This window comes from Armigeres subalbatus, chromosome 1 (assembly GCF_024139115.2).
Source record: "Armigeres subalbatus isolate Guangzhou_Male chromosome 1, GZ_Asu_2, whole genome shotgun sequence".
NCBI classification, from domain to species: domain Eukaryota; kingdom Metazoa; phylum Arthropoda; class Insecta; order Diptera; family Culicidae; genus Armigeres; species Armigeres subalbatus.
The window spans coordinates 247,782,925-247,804,512 of NC_085139.1; the positions used below are offsets into that span (position 1 = coordinate 247,782,925).

General features: G+C 40.4%; 1 protein-coding gene across 2 annotated transcripts in view; it reads left to right on the forward strand.

The window, feature by feature from the left end:
* Positions 1 to 21,588, forward strand: part of LOC134206411 (serine-rich adhesin for platelets) — a 250,008-nt gene that overhangs the window by 167,403 nt on the left and 61,017 nt on the right. For both annotated transcript variants that reach the window (XM_062682125.1, XM_062682126.1), the window contains one exon: positions 6,479 to 6,589. In XM_062682125.1, the coding sequence (XP_062538109.1) occupies positions 6,479 to 6,589 (111 nt within the window). The remainder of the gene's footprint in view (positions 1 to 6,478; positions 6,590 to 21,588) is intronic.

The following is a 21,588-nucleotide window of genomic DNA, read 5'->3' on the forward strand; positions in this document are numbered from 1 at the left end:
TCGGATTCCATTCGGAATCCAGTCGGATTCCATTCGGAATCCAGTCGGATTCCATTCGGAATCCAGTCGGATTCCATTCGGAATCCAGTCGGATTCCATTCGGAATCCAGTCGGATTCCATTCGGAATCCAGTCGGATTCCATTCGGAATCCAGTCGGATTCCATTCGGAATCCAGTCGGATTCCATTCGGAATCCAGTCGGATTCCATTCGGAATCCAGTCGGATTCCATTCGGAATCCAGTCGGATTCCATTCGGAATCCAGTCGGATTCCATTCGGAATCCAGTCAGATTCCATTCGGAATCCAGTCGAAATCCAATTCGGATTCCATTCGGAATCCAATTCGGATTCCATTCGGAATCCAATTCGGATTCCATTCGGAATCCAATTCGGATTCCATTCGGAATCCAATTCGGATTCCATTCGGAATCCAGTCGGATTCCATTCGGAATCCAGTCGGATTCCATTCGGAATCCAGTCGGATTCCATTCGGAATCCAGTCGGATTCCATTCGGAATCCAGTCGGATTCCATTCGGAATCCAGTCGGATTCCATTCGGAATCCAATTCGGATTCCATTCCGAATCCAATTCGGATTCCATTCCGAATCCAATTCGGATTCCATTCCGAATCCAATTCGGATTCCATTCCGAATCCAATTCGGATTCCATTCCGAATCCAATTCGGATTCCATTCCGAATCCAATTCGGATTCCATTCCGAATCCAATTCGGATTCCATTTCGAATCCAATTCGGATTCCATTCCGAATCCAATTCGGATTCCATTCCGAATCCAATTCGGATTCCATTCCGAATCCAATTCGGATTCCATTCCGAATCCAATTCGGATTCCATTCCGAATCCAATTCGGATTCCATTCGGAATCCATTCGGAATCCATTCGGAATCCAACTCGGATTCCATTCGGAATCCAGTGGGAATCCAGTCGGATTCCATTCGGAATACAATTCGGATTCCATTCGGAATCCAGCCGGATTCCATTCGAATTCCAGTCAGTTCCATTCGGAATCCAGTCGGATTCCATTCGGAATCCAGTCGGATTCCATTCGGAATCCAGTCGGATTTCGTTCGGAATCCAGTCGGATTCCATTCGGAATCCAGTCGGATTTCATTCGGAATCCAGTCGGATTTCATTTGAAAACTAGTCGGTTTCCATTTGGAATCCAATCGGATTCCATTCGGAATCTTGTAGATTTCCACTCGGAATTCAGTCGGATTCCATTCGGAATCCATTCGGAATCCAGTCGGATTCCATTCGGAGTCCAGTCCGATTCCATTCGGAGTCTAGTCGGATTGCTTTCAGATTCAAGTTCGGAATCCAGTCGGATTCCAATTCGGATTTCAGTCGGATTTCAATTCGGGTTCCAGTCGGAATTCAGTCGGATTCCATTCGGAATTCAGTCGGATTCCATTCGGAATCCAGTCGGATTCCATTCGGAATCCAGTCGGATTCCATTCGGAATCCAGTCGGATTCCATTCGGAATCCAGTCGGATTCCAATCGGATTCCATTCGGAATCCAGTCGAATTCCATTCAGAATCCAGTCGGATTCCATTCGGAATCCAGTCGGATTCCATTCGGAATCCAGTCGGATTCCATTCGGAATCCATTCAAAATCCAGTCGGATTCCATTCGGAATCCAGTCGGATTCCATTCGGAATCCAGTCAGATTCCATTCGGAATCCAGTCGGATTCCATTCGGAATCCAGTCAGTTCCATTCGGAATCCAGTCAGTTCCATTCGGAATCCAGTCAGTTCCATTTGGAATCCAGTCGGATTCAATTCGGTATGCTGTCGGATTCAATTCGGAGTCCAGTCGGATTCCATTCGGAATCAGTCGGATTCCATTCGGAATCCAGTCAGTTCCATTCGGAATCAGTCAGTTCCATTCGGAATCCAGTCGGATTTCGTTCGGAATCCAGTCGGATCCCATTCGGAATCCAGTCAGATTCCATTCGGAATCCGGTCGGATTCCATTCGGAATCATACTCGGATTCCATTCGGAATCCAGTCGGATTCCATTCCGGAATCCAGTCGGATTCCATTCGGAATCCAGTCGGATTCCATTCTGAATCCAGTCGGATTCCATTCGGAATCCAGTCGGATTCCATCTGAATCCAGTCGGATTCCATTCGGAATCCAGTCCGAATCCAGTCGGATTCCGTTCGGGATCCAGTCGGGTTCCACTCGGAATCCAGTCGGGTTCCATTGCGGATCCAGTCGGATTCCATTCGGAATCCAGTCGGATTCCATTCGGAATCCAGTCGGATTCCATTCGGAATTCAGTCGGATTCCATTCGGAATCCATTCGGAATCCAGTCGGATTCCATTCGGAGTCCAGTTGAATTTCTTTCGGATTTCAATTAGGAATCCAGTCGGATTTAATTCAGAATCCAGTCAGATTCCATTCAGAATCCAGTCGGATTCCAATTCGGAATCTAGTCGGATTCCATTCGGAGTCCAGTCAGACGTCTTTCGGATTTAAATTATGAATCCAGTCGGATTCCAGTTTTGAATCCAGTCGGATTCCAATTCGGATTCCATTCGGAATCCAGTCGGATTCCATTCGGAATCCAGTCGGATTCCATTCGGAATCCAGTCGGATTCCATTCGGAATCCAGTCGGATTCCATTCGGAATCCAGTCGGATTCCATTCGGAATCCAGTCGGATTCCATTCGGAATCCAGTCGGATTCCATTCGGAATCCAGTCGGAATCCATTTGGAATCCAGTCGGATTCCATTCGGATTCCATTCGGAATCTAATTCGGATTCCATTCGGAACCCAATTCGGATTCCATTCGGAATCCAATTCGGATTCCATTCGGAATCCAATTCGGATTCCATTCGGAATCCAATTCGGATTCCATTCGGAATCCAATTCGGATTCCATTCGGAATCCAATTCGGATTCTATTCGGAATCCAATTCGGAGTCCATTTGGAGTCCAATTCGGATTCCGATTCGGATTCCATTCGGAATCCAATTCGGATTTCATTCGGAATCCAATTCGGATTTCATTCGGAATCCAATTCGGATTCCATTCGTAATCCAATTCGGATTCCATTCCGAATCCAATTCGGATTCCAGTCCTAATCCAATTCGGATTCCATTCGGACTCCAATTCGGATTTCATTCGGAATCCAATTCGGATTCCATTCGGAATACAATTCGGATTCCATTCGGAATCCAATTCGGATTCCATTCGGAATCCAATTTGGATTGCATTCGGAATCCAGTCGGATTCCATTCGGATTCCATTCGAAATCCAGTCGGATTCCATTCGTAAGCCATTCGGAATCCAGTCGGAATCCAGCCGGATTCAATTCGGAATCCAATCGGATTCCATTCGGTATCCAGTCGGATTCCATTCGGAATCCAGTCGCACTCCATTCGGAATCCAGTCGGATTCCATTCGGAATCCAGTCGGATTCCATTCGGAATCCAGTCGGATTCCATTCGGAATCCAGTCGGATTCCATACGGAATCTATTTCGGAATCCAATTCGGATTCCATTCGGAATCCAATTCGGATTCCATTCGGAATCCAATTCGGATTCCATTCGGAATCCAATTCGGATTCCATTCGGAATCCAATTCGGATTCCATTCGGAATCCAATTCGGATTCCATTCGGAATCCAATTCGGATTCCATTCGGAATCCAATTCGGATTCCATTCGGAATCCAATTCGGATTCCATTTGGAATCCAATTCGGATTCCAATTCGGATTCCATTCGGAATCCAATTCGGATTTCATTCGGAATCCAATTCGGATTCCATTCCGAATCCAATTCGGATTCCATTCCGAATCCAATTCGGATTCCATTCCGAATCCAATTCGGATTCCATTCCGAATCCAATTCGGATTCCATTCCGAATCCAATTCGGATTCCATTCCGAATCCAATTCGGATTCCATTCCGAATCCAATTCGGATTCCATTCCGAATCCAATTTGGATTGCATTCGGAATCCAGTCGGATTCCATTCGGAATCCAGTCGGATTCCATTCGGATTCCATTCGAAATCCAGTCGGATTCCATTCGTAAGCCATTCGGAATCCAGTCGGAATCCAGCCGGATTCAATTCGGAATCCAGTCGGATTCCATTCGGTATCCAGTCGGATTCCATTCGGTATCCAGTCGGATTCCATTCGGAATCCAGTCGGATTCCATTCGAAATCCATTCGGATTCCAGTCGGAATCCAGCCGGATTCAATTCGGAATCCAGTCGGAATCCAGTCAGTTTCCAGTCGGATTTCAATAGGATTCCATTCGAAATTCAGTCGGATTCTATTCGGATGTCCAGTCGGATTTCATTCAGAAGTCCAGTCGGATTATATTCGGAATCCAGTCGGATTCCATTAGGAATCCAGTCGTATTTCATTTGAAATTCAGTCGGACTGCTTTCCTATTCTAGTCGGATTTCGTTCGGAATCCAGTCGGATTCCATTCGGAATGCACTTTGATTCCATTCGAAGACCAGTAGTCGGAGGATTGCGGTGGATTGCATTTGGAATCCAGTCGGATTTCGTTCGAAGTCCAGTTGGATTCCATTCGGAATCCAGTCGGATTACATTCGGAATCCAGTCGGATTGTGTTCGGAATCCAGTCGGATTGCTTTCGGAATCCAGTCGAATTCCATTCGTGATTCAGTCGGATTTTAGTAGGATTCCATTCGGAATCGTGAAGCTCCCGAATATCGATAACTGAATATGTGCAAGGATCAGGTGTTTTTCCATCTTTGATGGGAGAAAAGTGAACTGCATTACATATCCAAAAGCTTGGATCTGTATGGTATGAGCCAACGGTGAATGCTTGCATGCACCTGCGAGTGCGAGGCACAGGACGATGCATGACTATTGACTATAATTCTTCATTTCAGCCTAGTGTCTGACCGGAATAAGTCACATGGAGGATGTTGTTTCTTCCTCAGAAGCACGCTTGTCTTCGGTAATATTTTTTTTCACTTCACGCTTCCGCTTCTAATCTCTAAAGTAGGCCAAAAAGATTAAAAATTCTTACTTCTGAATCACGCGTCTGCATATATTTGGCATTAATTAGTACATTTAATTTACCGTTGTTTGCTGCATCGAGCGGGATCATCCGATATTTGCTTTAGTCTCTTCTCGGCTCGACTGACCTGATTAACAATTATATTATTAGGGAACGTCCACAAATTACGTAACGCTTAGAGGGGTGAGTGAAGTGTGTCGATCCCTACAAAATTGTCAGAAGCTTTATACAGAAAGTGTGACATAGGGGGTCGAAAAAGTCCATTTTTTGCGTTAAGTAATTAATGGATCTTCCCTAATTCTCTTTAGATTCTCTCTCTTCCGTTAGTTACTGCGTAGAAGCGGAAGATTTCATCAACACGATCCATGATGTTTTTTTTGTCTTGATTTTGTGCAGAATGATACTTGTGGCATTTAGATGAGTCAACAACTGCCTAGCCGACCTATTTGAGATCTAATTTGTATACAAATCGTCAAACCAACCTTCATTTCCCCATTCATCTCGAATCATATTTACTACCTCACCGACGACGCCGTATGACAAAATATAGTTTCCCATCGCCATGGTGCAGATCCGACCTCGCATCATTATCCGCCTGCATCTCAGTCAAATAATAACAACAAACAATCACTGCTGCACTCTAAAACAGCAAACCCTCTGACGGGCGGCGCGCTCCATTTACCCTGAAACTCGAACGCATCCAAACAGCTCGCTCTAACAAGGCCATCCAAATCCAAAGCTGGCTGGCTGGCTGCATCCCCGGTTCTTCCTCGAAGCGGTTGAAGTCTTGAATTGCATCTTATTTAGTCTCATTGACTGGGGGAAAACGACGCTCAACTATGAAGGCAACCATCAGTAAGCCGGTAGTCGTTGCCAGTTTGTTGACTTTCCCCATCCGCTTTTCGAACATCGTTGTCGTCGTCGTCGCTTGTCCGTCCGTCATCGTCATTTTCATAAACGAGCGGCGGAGGTGGATGGCATTGTTTTTGTTTTGCAAGATTAGGTCCCCCGAGTTGCGCATCGGGCGCTACCACGCCGCCCGTGCCAAAAGACGGATGGTGAAGTGCATGAGATCAGTAAAGAGCTGCATTAGCTGGGGCATAGGAAACGATTCGGTCGAGTAAGCAAACATAAGTTTTGTGCAGCGAGATAAGCGATCTCTGACTGCTGGATGTTGGATGTTGGGGAGTAGCTGGAAACTGGAGTTCGATGCCAATGAGTCATTCCCGTTTCGGTATGACGACGGAGCGTAAACTTCCGCTCCGGCCTTGAACAAGACCGCACGACGCCGCGCACGCCGTTGTCGATCGATGTAGGTTGATTGCTCGAAGCGTATAATTATTCGGTTGTTTCGTTTCAATGCAAAAATGGCAGAATTAGCGTTGGACTACTTTATTCGGATCGATTGTTTCTGATTTTGTTTTTCTTTCTCTTTTTTCTGATTTCAGAGTGACTTGTGCACACTGGGCTCGCGACCTGGTATGGAGTGTGTGCCATTGAGATCTCCAGCAGACCCGTATCACTATCATCACGTCACCGATCAAACAAAGTCATTACAGGTAAGGATCGGATTTGTTGATTTTCTGGTTTTAGTTGGAGTGTCATTCAGGAGATCCGTCTTTCAATGGAAGTTGAACAAACTTGTTGGAAGATAAAACAAATCATTGCAGGTTGTCATCGGAAAATTAATCAATTACCGGTGGAATCGTCAGGATTGAATTTCAAAAAGATTGATTTTATTAGCTTTCAGCCTATCCTTCCTAATGCCGTATCTGTTAGACTTCAATTATGTCACAACACTCCATGAAACAAGTTAATCGTCTCGTCTTTTGTCGTTGCTGCAATCTCCGCCTCATGTGGCTCACATGTCGTCTGGGTCTCTTCGAAAGCGTACGCACACTCCTCAATTGAGCCCACGTTCGAACTCTGCATATGCTAAGCGCCTAATGTGTAGGATGGTCCTATCTGTTCCTCTATCTATATGTAGTAACTATTGGGCTCTATGCCGGAGCTGCAGTTAGATAGACAGACCGACCGACCCATGTGTGCAAGATGCAAAAAGCGCATCGTCGTGATTACATTGATTGTCTCGTCATGTTCGCGGCTGGCTGTCCGCCCGTGTGCGCCGGAAATTGAAACAGGTAAGGCAATTGGTGCAGGCAGGGTGATAAAGCTGTGAGAATTGCGTATTGGGCTTGCGATAATATGGGCGCCCTCTGGAGGGGAAGGTGGGCTGCAAGCTTATTTGCTCTTGCTGCTGCAGCAGCTCAGCACCATGTGTTATTAACGATGGATAAGGCACGTGTTTTGTCGTGGGCTTTGTGGACTGGTGCTGGGCTCAACACGTCCCATCACATTTAGTGCAGCATAGGCAACAGCTTGATGCTGTGCATTGGTTGGTGTGCAGATTTGATCTAGGTATTTAAAATGAATTCCATAATTTAAATTTCCCGAGTGATTTTTCGGGGAAAGTGACCAGTTTACCAATCTTAAACCTTTACTGTACCGACCTATTTTTCGGTAACTTTTTGCTTTTCTCGTATAACAAAGTTGTACCGAAAAAGCATCATCATTTCAGTCCGAAATCGAACTTTTTATAAAAGGCTCATAGACCTATAGTGTACCCATTATACCAATCGGCTCAGCTCGATGAACTGAGCAAATGTCTGCCCGTCCATATGCGTGGGTCTCTATGTACGCGTGTGTGCACAAAAAATTAACAAAATTATAACCAACTTGTCATATAGTAATCCTTAACTTTTCTCGCAACAAGTTGCATTCAAAAGGTGGTCTTGTTGATCGCTATTGAATTCGATAAAGATCGGTCATTGCGTTTAAAAGTTAAAAAGAAAATGGTGATCTAAACCGAGAAGATTGGTGCCTTGGCTAAATGCGAGAAAAGCAGTACACCCAAAAAACAAGTCTGACAATTATTGTATAAAATCTTGGCATATACAATTCTGTAAGCTTTTTATACAGATATTGTATTAAAATAATACAAATCTGTAAAATTTCAATACAACAATTGTATTAAAATCTTCCGAAATTGTATATGCCAAATTATTATACAGTTTCTGTAAGGTTCTTATGCAGAACTGTATTAAAATCTGCTATCCGCTGGTTGGGTGTACCATTAGGGTGTCCCAAAAAAAAAATCGATGTTCGAAAAGTCATGGTGCTCAACCCTGAAATGAAAGATATACCTGTCTGAATAATTTCTGTAGAAAAAACCGAATTTCTGAAAAAATCGTTTAGAGGTCGCGCCAGATCGATTTTTGAAAAATGAGCTTTTTTAGGTAAAAAATCAAATATTGTTTTTAATTTAAATTAAAATATTGGTGCAATCTTGATGAAATTATAACATGTAAAGAAAAAGTGCCGAATTTGTACACTTTTTGACTATTAACTAAAACTGCAATATCTCAGCCCCAAAACAACATTTCTTGGATCTTTTTTTATGAAAACACTCCTTATAAATTGCTCTTTGTAGTATGTATGTAAGTTTTCCTGAACGAGAAAAAAATATGTTTTGTGTGAGGATGAAATAACTTCGAAAATTAGTCAGAAAAATGTGTTTTTTTTCGATATTTAAAAAGTTCTGCAGACTGTAAAAACGCAAATAATACCAAAAACTAATTCATGGAGAATATGGGCAAAGATCCACAAAAAAATAAAAAAAATATAAAATGAATTGGTGACCCTCAAAAAAAATTGTGAAAGGACCCAATATTTGATTTTCAACCTAAAAAAAGCTCATAGCTCAAAAATCGACCTAGCGCGACCTCTAAACGATTTTTTAGAAATTCGGTTTGTTCTACAAAAATTATCTAGACAGGTATATCTTTCATTTCAGGGTTGAGCACCATAACTTTTCGAACATCGATTTTTTTTGGGACACCCTAGTGTACCATTCTGGGACACGTATTATTCATTCCTCAGAACTTCTGGATAATGGAATCCCTAACACTCACAGATAAGGAATTCTTGAAGTGCATTGAAAAACTGGGTTTATGAATAGCCGCGTTTGTCAGAATTTTGGTCGGCGGCTTGAATCGCCGTGGAGGTTTTTTAAGGTTCGTTTCTCGAAGATTTTTTTCTGCATTTTTTCAGGATGTTTTCAAGGCTTCAATGGGCGGAATCTTTTAAATTTCGACGAAAAAATCTGATGAACTTCTCTCGAAAATTCTCTGAGCTTCTCCAAAATATTAATTTGAAAATTATTTTCGGATTTTGCATGGAAACAACTCTGAAGTTTTGAGTATTCTTAGGAATTTCTAGGGAAAATTATTTCAAGTTTCTACAGGAAAATGTTCGGAAAATCCGTGGAAAGTTTCTTTTGAGTATTCTTCGAAATCCTCACATACAATTCTTCAAATTTTCCACGGTAGATTGTTCAAAATGTGAACATCAATAAAAAATTAGAATTCAACGGCAAATTGTTCGAAATTTCCATAGGAAATTCATTGGAATTTGCTTCTTCGAGATTTCTACGGTGAATTTCATGGGCGTAGCCAGGATTTCGAGAAGGGGGGGGCAACTTTATTGGTCTTCTAAATCGTAGTTTTATAGTAGTTTTATAAAAACACATGAATATTAGCACATGAAACCAAATCGAAACATAAATGATTAAAACAACAATGGATTTAAAAATGCGTGATTTATTGCTCTTCAGATATTTTTAAATAAAGTGAGAAAAATATTAACAAACTTAGTATTCAGAAAGAATATAAAATCGGCTATAACAATTATTATAAAAATCCTGCATTCTTCCGTAAGTTTAAGAAAACTAGAACCATACATCTGAATTTCTCTCTGAAATAATATTTATTATAAAATAGGCAGAAAAATCAATATGCAAGCCTTCTCCAGGAATTCCTTCGACAATTGCTCCTGGCATTCTATCCGAAATTCTATCAGGGATTCTTTAGGAATGCCTCCAGCAACTTCTTCGGCAGTGTCTTCAGGAATTCCACCATAAATTTTGCTGGGAATTGATACGAAAGTTCCACCAGTATTTACTCCAAGAAAATCTTCACGAACTTCTTTATAAGTTCTGCAGTAATTCGAATAATTTCGTGCTGTTTCCCATAATTTTTAAGAATAAGAATATTCCGTGGAAATTCCGCAGAATTGCCAGTAAACATTCCTGAGAATTTCACGAAAAATCTTCGAATTTCTTGTGTATATTCCATAAAATTTTTCGTGAATTGTTTCGAATAATTTCTTGGGAAAATTTCAAAGAATTTTTCCAGGAATTCCACCGGAAATTTATACATAAATTATACCGAAAATGAAAACCCCAACAAAGGTTTCAGCTAGACGAGATTTGTCTATAAGATGAATTCTCTTGTTTCCGAGAATGCTGCTGGTAGTTTCCCCGGGGTTCCCTTGAAAATTCTCCCGGGAGTTTCTTCAGAAATTCTTCTAGAAAATTCCTTCGAGAGTTCCTCCGGGAATTCCACCAGCAATTCATCCGGGAGTTCCTCCGGAAATTCCTCCGGGAGTTCCACCAGAAGCTATTCCAGCAAATTATTCAGGCTTTTTTCAGGAAATCATTTAGGCTTTATTCAGAAATTAAGCTGGAAATTCCTCCCGAAGTTCTTCTTCGAAGATAGTTTCTCTGGGAGCTCATCCGGGAGGTCCTCTAGGAATTCTTCTAGGAGTTCCTCCTGAAATTCCTCCGGGAGTTCTTACGGGAGATCTTACGGGAGCTCCTCTGGCAGTTCCTTCGGGAATTCCTCCGGGAGATCCACCAGCAGTTTCTACGAGAATCCCTCCGGGAGTTTCACCGGCAGTTTCTCCGGGTGTTTCTCTGAAAAGGAACTCCCGGAGGAACTCCCAGAGTAATTTCCGGAGGAACTCCCGGGGGATTTTCTATAGGAATTTCCGGAGAAATTATCAGAGGAATTCTCGGAGGAACTGTCGGTGGAACTTCTGGAGGAATTTATTGAAGAACTACAGGAAGAATTTCCGGAGGAAATCCTGGAGGAACTCTCGTAAGAATTCTAGGATGAACTCCCAAAGGAACTTCCGTAAGAATTCCAGGAGGAACTCCTGGAAGAATTCTTAAAAGAACCTCCCGTGGGAATTCCCGTAAGAACTCCCAGAGAAATTCCCCGAGGAACTTCTGGAGGAATTTGTAGCTAAATGCCTAAAGAAATGCTAAATGAATTCCTGGAAGAAAGCCTGATTGAATTCCCGAAGGAACTACTGGTGCAACTTCAGAGGAATATGCAGTGGAATACCCTAGCGGAAGAGAAAAAATATTTCTGAAAGATCTTCCGGAATCCCATTTCACGTGTAATTCCTGCCAAATATCGTCCAGGAATTCCCTGTGAAGTTCCTGGAGATATTACCAGAGAATTTCTTGGAAAAACTCCTGGAAGAACTCCCACATGGAAGTCCTGAAATAATGCTTAGAGAAGTTCCTAAAGGAATTCCCGAAAAAATATCTGAAGGAATTCCCAGAAAAATACCAGGAGGAATTAATGCAGAAATTCCCAGATGAAATCCTGAAAGTATTCCCAGATGAATTGTTGAAGAAAATCCCTGCGGGATTGTTCCGAAAAAATTTCTGGAAGAACTCTTGGCAGATATCCGAGTAAATTCCGAGTGAAGTCCAGAAGGAATTCTAGTACACTTCCGCGAAAAAAATCTCCCGGAGAAATTCCTGGAGAAGTACCTGAAGAAACTCCCGAATGGTAGAATGGTAGAATTTTGGGAAGAAATTCCGTATGTATTCTTGACGGAACTCTCGAATGCATTCCTGAAGGAAATGCCGGATTCTTCCTGAAGAGAGAATAGCCGAAGAAATATCTAGAAGTAAATCTTGGAGAGAAGAAAAGAAATCTTCAAGGAATTTCCTCGTGAATTTCCTAAAAAAATAGTGGGGGGTTTCTAGATAAGGAGGAATTACAATTACATGAGAAGGATTTTCGAACGATTTTCAGAGGAATTTGTGGATAACTTTCCGGAGGAATTTAAAAGTTCCCAGGGGAGCTTCTAGAAGGATTTTAAGGAGATTTTTTGAGCCCGAAATGTTTCAAGTTGTTTTGAACTTTCATATATTATGGATCCTGGATGCTCTAATAAGTTTTGGGAATCTTTTGAATTTCAACCACCTATTTCTGTATATGATTGGATCGAAAAGTGCACATGTTTGAGGGAATTCATTTCAGTACCCGTTCAATCTTTCCACAATTTAGGGAGGCGACGCCCCCCGCCCCCTGCCCCCTCTGGCTACGCCCTTGACTCTAAAAAATGTATCACGCAAATAAAAGCGTTCATATACTCAAGACAGGACAATATCACAGTGTATTTTGTGTCATGGTTTCGGGAACAGCAGTCTCGTTTTCTTGAACGTTCTGTTCCCGTATTCATGACATAAATCACGGTGTATTTTTGCTGGTTGACGAATTCGGGAAAGCTTTTTTTGGCGTGTAGACAATGGGGTCTTCTAAAGATGATGCTAAACTTCGGGAAAGCCCCGTTAGACATTTTGAACAATAGGCATAAAATGACCCAAAGAACAGCCTATGACATAAAGGCAGAATTATTTCAAACGTCCATTATGCCCAACGTTGCTATGCTTAAAGTAGCAGACCCCTAATCTTCTGTAGAAGATGACATTATTCTGTAGAAGTTTGTGATCATTCGTAAAATAAGGCAAGTATTTGTAGAAGATGGACATTTTAAGTACAAGTAGACAATTTTCCGTAGCAGATGACATCTTCGATAAACTTAAATTAAAGGGGGTTAAACGTGATTAAATAAGAAATAATTTATCTTATCCTGTTCAGATACTTGACAGTAAGCTTTTAGGGTATTGAAATGGAAAGTAGGCTTTGAAATTAAAACAACAAACATCAAAAACATATCGCCACCCACCAAACGCAGAGTTTCTGCTGCCAATTTTTTTGCGGGTAGAGCATAATTGCATCAACAGTATCTGTATTTTTATTGCTAATTGCGAATCATTACATAATATAAGCGAATTGAAGGGATCGCTTTTCAAGGTGCGTATTGAACTATTAAAAAAGTAGAATCCTTCATGCTCCTGTGCTAATGACAAACGTTTCATTTGTATTCGATTTCTATTTTCTTGTGACTTTTTCATATACTAAGGTGCTTAAGGGTACGGATATTGATGCCCCAGGTACTTTACCGACCTATTTTTTCGGTAATGTTTTTTTTTCAATCTTCTCTAACTTGGTCAATTAACCACTTCTGGATTGATTTTGATGTTTCTGCTATCGTTGGATCCAGTAATTCATAAAGTTTCCGTTCCTGAAATATGGAGACGATCCGTAACATGGTTTCGGGGATATTCCGGATTCCGTTGGTGTAATAGATTTTTTTGGTGGAAAAAAATTCATTTGTAAAATATAAATTCATTAACAGATGTTACACTACGTAAAACAGTATGACCTAATAGATTCCCTCTCATTATTAGGCCACTTTGGAAGCACCTGGTGAAATATGAATAAGGTGCCCTGAATAAGCTGCCATTTGGACATGTGCGCCGGCGACGTGATTCGGCGTGAGCTTATTTCATGCGTTAGAAATTTTACGAAATCCTTCCACATATTCCACCGTAAATTTCACCACGAAAGCTCCGAAAGTTGCTCCACGATTTGCTTCGAAAGTTCCTCCAGGAATTCCTCCGGAAGTTAATCCACAAATGCTTCTATGAGTTCCTCTGGAAGTTCCTTCAGGAATTTCTAAAGAAGTTTATCCAGGAGTTCCTCTGAAAGTTCTTCCAGGAATTCCTTCGGAAGTTCCTCCAGAAAATCCTTCAGAAGTCTACCGGAAGTTCCTCCGGAAGTTTCTTCAGGAAATCTTCCGGATATTACTCCTCCTCCGAAAATTCGTCAGGAAGTTCATCCAGGAATTCCTCCGAAAGTTCTTCCGGAAGTTTCTCCAGGAATTTCTCCGAAGGTTCTTCCAGGAATGCCTCCGGAAGTTTCTCCAGGATTTTTTTCCGGAAGTTCCTCCAGGAATTCCTCCTGAAGTTCCTCCTTATCGGTCAAACCATTTACGACCTAATACCGTTTTGAACAAACGTTTAATTCAGCCTTACTGGAATTTTGCCAGATGACCTTTGGCATAACCTATTATTCGACTAAATGGCTTTTCGTCGAATGACTTTTGGCCAAATGATAGTTAGGGAAATTTAGCAATATACACAGGAGCGAAAGGTTTTTGGCCGAATATGTCATTTGGCTGAACAAACCATTAGGCTACAATTTTATCTAGCTAAAATAGGCATAGGCCGAAAATGTCTTTCAGCCGAAATGTATCTAGTGCAACACCAAAAAATAACACAAACACTCATTCAAAAAATACATCTTTATGTAGTGGTTCCTGTTGAGTATTTTTGGAAATTTACAAAGAAAACTCTTCATAATTGTAGAAGATGCGGCTCATAGAATGGGTGTTTTAATGTAGGCTTGCTAAGTCTAGAATCATTAGGACAGCTAGTTTGGCATAGCAAAGCGTAGAGAGGAGTTTTCAAGGAAAATTCGCTGGAATATTCACGAGAAATTCTCCGGAATTTCAACGATAAATTCTTTAGAATTTCTGAGGAAGGTTATTCAAAATGTAGATTTTTTGTCACATGACTTAATCGGCTAAACGACTTTTTGGCCAAATGATCGATTCAGCCGAACGACACTTTTCGCAGAAAATGCTATTCGGCCATAATAATTGTTTTTGGGCCAAATGGCTCTTTCTGCCAAATGACCATTCTTTGCAAATTGCATTTTTGGTCATATGATCTATCTGGTCAAACGACTTTTCGGCCGGAGGGCATTTTCAGTTAAAAGACATGTTATAGCAAACAAATTTTTCGGGGGGATGTGTGGGTCCCGTAGCGTAGTTGGCTACACTTTCGCCTTACAAGCGGATGGTCATGGGTTCGATTCTCAGCCCTTTCACCTAACCCTCGTCAGTCGCCGGATCCGAAGCCCTTATGGTGGCGTTTGAGGTACGCGTCTTACCGTCACGGCTATCTGATGACGACTGACAACATGTTCTTCTCGGAGGCATTCCCCCAAGTTACCCGGATAAATGGCAACCGAACAATGCAACGATTATTGGATTCACGACACGGACAAATGGACACAATGGACTCACGGTGACAACAACAATAAATAATGGAAAATTTAAAAAAATAGATTCTGTGCGGATTCTGGTAGCAGAATACCACAGTAAATCTCGGCACAGAAGCGGTTAAGTAACACAGAATGCCTAACAAATAAAGAAAGGAATAAAAAAATTCGGTCAAATTACCAGTTCGACCGAATGTTCCTTTTGGCTGTATGTTGCTTTCGGCCAAACTACATTTTCGACCAGACCATTTTTGACCTGACTACAGTTTCAGATGACCGTTCAGTTCGGCTTGGCTAAATGAAATTTGGCAAGATGATTTTTGGCTTAATGGCTTCTATCGACTTTAAAAGTAGAGGTTACGGAATTTCTTTTAGAGGTCAAAAAGGCCATTTAACCTAACGAGTGGCCAGTTTTGACCATATGATCTGTTCAGTATTTGACATTTGGCCGTATGTCAAATGATAGGAATGGTCATGATCCGATTTTTCTTTCTTTAGATTTCAACGGGAAATCCTTCGCAATTTCCACACGAGTTTTTTCTTAGTTTTTTACGGAGAGTATTTCAAAATTTCAACAAGATTGTACTGAATTTTCAAGAAAATTATTGGTATCTTGGTTACTATAGATCAGCGGCGTAACTAATTTTAAACAGCGGCGCGCCGATGCAATAATATCGGCGGCGGCGGCATGCATAAAAATTGTCAGCGGCGGCGGCGCACACCTCCATGTATAATCGTTTTGCCCAAACGTTCATTTTGGTCAAATACAATTCGGCTTGATGATTTTCGACTATTCGGCCAAATGACCCTTTTCCATAAAAATAAAAAATAATCACGTAGAAGTTTTGAGCAATTTTGGTTAAAATTTAGTAAAATTCAGAGTTAAGGAGTTTCAAATTAACACTTGTAGAAATTATTAACGCTCATGTCTCAGAAGCCGATTCTATATCGGACGCATTTGAAAAATTTACTGCAACTCGAAAAAAAAGCTCCTCTTATCATCGTCTCGTACTACCAGACATCCAATTTAGAGCACTGAAATTGATTCCGCATTGAACCAGCTGGTGCCAATATATGACTCCATCTGCAGCAATTTATTATCCTTCCACCAGCTCACCCACCCCGAGCAATTTATGTGTCTGACATTTTTCGCATGACTTTTTTCACACAGTGATGAATACGCATGGATTTTAAATTTTTGTAATACCTAAAAACGCATTTTTTTTAATTAATAAAAAGCTAAAGCTTTTTAAAAAGACTGTTTGTTAGCAAATTGTATTACCATAACCGGCATTATGTTCGAATTGTAATGAAGTTTAATACTTCTAATTTTGTTTTCAACCACGATGTAGAGAAGGTTTTCCGTGATCAGTGAATATCATGCAAAGGTTTCAACAATATTTGTTATGATTAAGGTGATATTCATTCTTTTAATGAACATTGAAAACAAAGTTGAATAGTAATAAACTTCAATCGCATTATTGCCAACTGGACCGAGCACCCTTGCTGGAAATAATTACTCCCCATTATCGCACTTTTGTAACACGTATGGCCCAGAGCATTATTTTTGTTGCAGTGGAGAGCTCCATAAGGCTGCACAAGCCTTGCATAGAGTTGTGTGATGCAATTTGTACCTTTTTTCACGCTCCCTCTTTGTCTGTTTCGATACAATGATGCACTTTGAAGAACCCATTCATGGCCGCGGACGAAGACGACGACGACGATGGAGTCGATTCAAATTGCTCACAACACTCTGCACTGCCTGGTTTGAATTCGTCGATTATCGATTGCGTTGCGGAAAAGTGTACGGGTCTAGCCAGCTCTCTTCAGTCCATCCTGATGAATAGCAAAAAGATAGAGCCCTGCGGCAGCGCTAGCGGTCCTTTGTGCGTTGTATCAGTGCACTGTGGGATGAAGTGCAAGCGAATCGTTGTCTAGAAGTCATGATTATTAGTTTACAAAATTCGCAAAATTTACAAAATTTACGTAGTAAAACCCATATTAATTCACCCACAGTGAGACTTTGACCCTTCCTTGCTTATAAGGAAATATTTCCAGAACTAACTAAATCAGTCATTGATCTGAACGAAACTCAATAGCGTTCAATAATAACATAAGTTCGCCTCATGGATGCATTATTTTGTGTAACTAATCTTGTTTAATACCTTAAAAATGAGTGAGATTTACATAGTAGTAAATTTCAGAATTTGCACACATACGCATATATACATGCATATAAATGGTCTATTAGTGTTTCAAAACATGCTCACATTTGCTATCTAGCTTCACTGAAGAAAATTTTGAAATCCCTTTCAATTTTTACTTTTTTGCTTTTATGAGAAGATTTTTTTGTAAATGCTTCTATATGTTCCTCAATTAAAATTTTTTTTCGAAGCAAATCAGAAAAATAAGCATATTTCCATATCATATCATTTGTTATAATTATATATTCAATATCAATTAATATCTATAGCAAATTTGTTTCAAATACCATACATTTTATTTTATAATTTAAGACATTTCTTGATAGATCAATACGTAACACTCCTGCGTAACGCCTACAAAGTGAAGTTATAGACACTTCTGAAGGAAGGGTCAAAAAGTAGGATTACGTAAAGAGTAAAGAATAAAATATTAAAATCTTGAAAATTCTTTTTGAAACAGTATCTATAGTAGGGAATAGTGCCTCTGAGAGAATCGATTTGATTTCGATAATCCGGCATTCCAAACACTAACAGCAATTAAACTAAGATCTTGAAAAAAATTTCATTTTACTGACGCGCAGAAAACGCGTCTCGGTCCAACCTTGAATAAAATGGTGGCTCAGAAAAAAATCGATTTATTTTCAATCATGCGCATTGTCAGTCAATAACATCAACAAAATCAGGGCTTAGTGAGAAAATTTCAAACCAAGCCACCAAACCTTTTCTTTTCATAAAATGCCGGAATGCGGAATGTACTGTTGTTCCACCTATTTCAACCGCTACCTTTCCAGTGGAAGCGCAGGCTTGGTGAACAGACGCTCGATCAGTCGGGTCTAATTTTTTTCCTTCATACAGTACTAAAAAAACTCACACATACGGTGTTCGGGTCAAATTAACCCGGATTTGACTTAGAAGTCTCTCAGCTCATAAGTTTTCGGAAATTTCAGATTTCCGATTTTTGATCGGCCACATCTACATCCTGTATTCGCCGGAGGAAGGGTCGTCAGTCGGCCACTTTTATATGGACGAAAATTGCACAAAAATATCGCGAAAGATCGATTTTATTACTGTTTTTTTCTACGAAATATGCACAATTTCAGTGATGACGAATAACAAATGAAGTCAATATTTTTACAGATGTTCTAAATTGTCCAATCTATTCTGGAGGGTACAAAACCAATAGCAACCCATGATGTCCATACATGCCCTTAGAGACCATGCGCATGATTTACATTGAAGTTATGTCTAAATCGAATGTTCTAAGTTCTCCAAATCATTCTGGAGTTTAAACAAGGTAACAACAGTCGCGGATTTCAGGATTATCGCGGTTTTCGCGAATTTGTCGTGGATTTGCCCTTCCAGTCGCGAAAGTTGCGTTTTCTTTTAATTTTATCGTGAAAATCGCAGATTTATTATCTTATTTTCCGCGAAAATCGCGCTTCTCGAATTTCCTGAAATAAAATTATAGAATCAATAGAAAATTTTAATGGTTTTCGTTTAAATACATTTATTAAGCAATGCATTGAGATCCAAAAACTTACATCCAAATAACCATTCAGTTAATGTTTTGGTATTGGTATCTTCACGATATAAGGTAGACGGTCTGTTGAACTCTCAGATTTATCATATTGTTTTTTCTGAATTGTAGATATGTCGAATTATGTTCGGAAGTTAGTCTTTGTTTTAGATATTTTTGGCAGTGCGTCTTTTATAGTATACTGTCGCAAAAATCGCGTATCTCTACAACGTTTAGGGAAACTAGAATTTTCGAATTTTGAGGGTGACCACATTTTTGACCACAAACGACTAGCCAGAAGGTCGACGATAAAATCGGATCAAAGGCATTCACAACTACGCACCTTGTAGTCAATTATTCCTATCATAACTTGCTTAAAGTTTCTTGCCTCTAGGAGAAAATCTTCGCTGGAATTTGGGGATTTTGATCTTTATTATTAATGGGATTGGATTTTCGATTTTCCGCGTCAAAATACCTTTTTTTTTAATTTTTCATTAAAGTGTTTTTTTTAATCTATAGATTAAGTTCAACACCGGTGTCAAAATACCGTTGATCTCGACTCATGGAAAATCCGTGAACAAAATTCCATAGGAGTTAGGCCACCCTTTAACTAGTCTCTTTAGTTCCAAACGAATCCGTACTATTTCCTATCTTTCCCTTCCACATCACGCTGCCATAACATTCCTCGTTTTTTTGTTTGCACGGCCTCAGTGGCATCCAGGGGCAACCAGGAGTCAACACAAGGCATTGCCCGCTACAGATAGGTCGTTAGGTGATGCACTCTCACTCTTTGAAATGGACTCCTGGGCAATGATAATGAAACAATTCGTCACATTGAGAATATACCACTATATGTATTGCCTAACAATCCGCAGACCTTTCCATGCTTTGTTGGCCAGGAGTTTTGGACCTTTGTAGAGGTTTGAAGCGTTTTGAGGTTTTTAAAGAATCTGGTCCTCTTAGTTTTGAAATAACCGAAAAACTAAAATTTCTAGCAGTCCATTCTCGGATTGATGAAATTATAAAATGCGTTGACCCATCAATAATTAACCCTTTCAGGACGACTTTTTTTTACATGGATTTAACGTAGAGATTTGGATTTTTCCGCTCGATTCTGCCAAAACTAGTATAGAAAGAACTAAAAAGGTGTTGACATTTTTTTTTCGGATGTCCTAGGCCGTCCAAACTGTTCTGGAGTTCATATCCTCGAATGCATCAGAAAATATATTTAGAAACAAAATGTGAAAGGTTAGAAAATATCCAAAAATATCTATGTGATTATAAGACATGAAATTATCGAGTTTTGAATTACCCTAACCTATTTTAGGGTCTCCAAAATGTTCTGGAATTCAAAAGATGCGATCTACCTAATCAACTAAGCCCTAAACGATATTTCCGACCAATGCTAAGTCCTTCTAGGTTCTCCAAAACGCCCGGGAGTTCAAAAGCTGCGATCTACGCGATCAACCAGGTCCTGAATGATGAATCAGAGATTTGTTAAACATCCCATTGAACTGAAAGGATTTCACTCAATACTTTTACAAGCTGCTACAGTCTTTTATGGTTCTTCAAACTGGCCTGGGGTTCAGAAGGTGCGATCTACCCGATCAACCAAGTTCTGAACGATGTATCCGTTTAGCGCTAAACATTACATCAGGTTCATTGAGCCAACAGGATTTCATTCTTTATTTCAAGCTACAATATGGCCTCCATGATTCGATGTTCTACGACTCGATATTGACTCGTTGATGCAAATGATGCCATACTAAAAATATTTTCTCGGGTATAACGATATTTTTGTGCGTTTGTGTGTATGTGTGTGCGTGTGCGTGCCATTACAACCTGTTTGTTTAAAGCTGACTGGAAGATTTGTCCGCAGAGGATGTTAGAAGGCCAGTAAATCGACGAAACGTCTGGAAATGTAAGACAAAACATCAACTCGCAACTATCAATCCAAAGTAAACAAAATATTGTTGACACACTTTCGAGAACTTAGCATTGTCCGTATTAAATTGTCCGATTGTTTGCTATTGTATATTGGCCAGATCGGATTTTGTGATCAGAAGTCCGTAAAACACGCTAAAGACGACGAGCTCGGTGGTCTAGTGGCTATCGCTTCTGCCCTATAAGTAGGAGATCGTGGGTTCAATTTCAGGCTCGTCCCTTGCCTACTTTGTATTTCTATCTTAGTTCTTTCTGTGCTTCACGCTATACCAAAATGATTCCTACTGTTATAACCTATACACAATCCCAAAACCTCCCGTGGCACCTATGAGAGGTCGTAGAGTTCTCTGCATCTTTCTTAAGTAGGTGTCCAACAAAACATCCTTCCCATTCCTCAGCATTCACAAGGACGTGGCCAGGACAGATCTCGACTATTGGAGAGTACATTGCTTTCATCTAAGAGTTAGTGATTAGTCCCAAATCAATATCTGTGGTAACGGATGAAAGTGATGCTACTCTCGTACAATAGTCCTGGCTTGTACCACCTACGAATTTGTGCGAACTGCTAAATGCTCATGCTAATGCTAATGCTAAGAAGTCCGTAAAACACGCTAAAATCACTCATTTATATTTTTAAATATTTGTTTACACCAACACCGCTAGGTGGATTAATCAGGGTTTGTTTTGTCTTCGGTGGTGAATGGCTTCGTTTGGGACCTACTAACCGAATATCTGGCATTGCATGATTTAGTGTTTACAAACTGGATTTTATTTTTCCTGCGAGT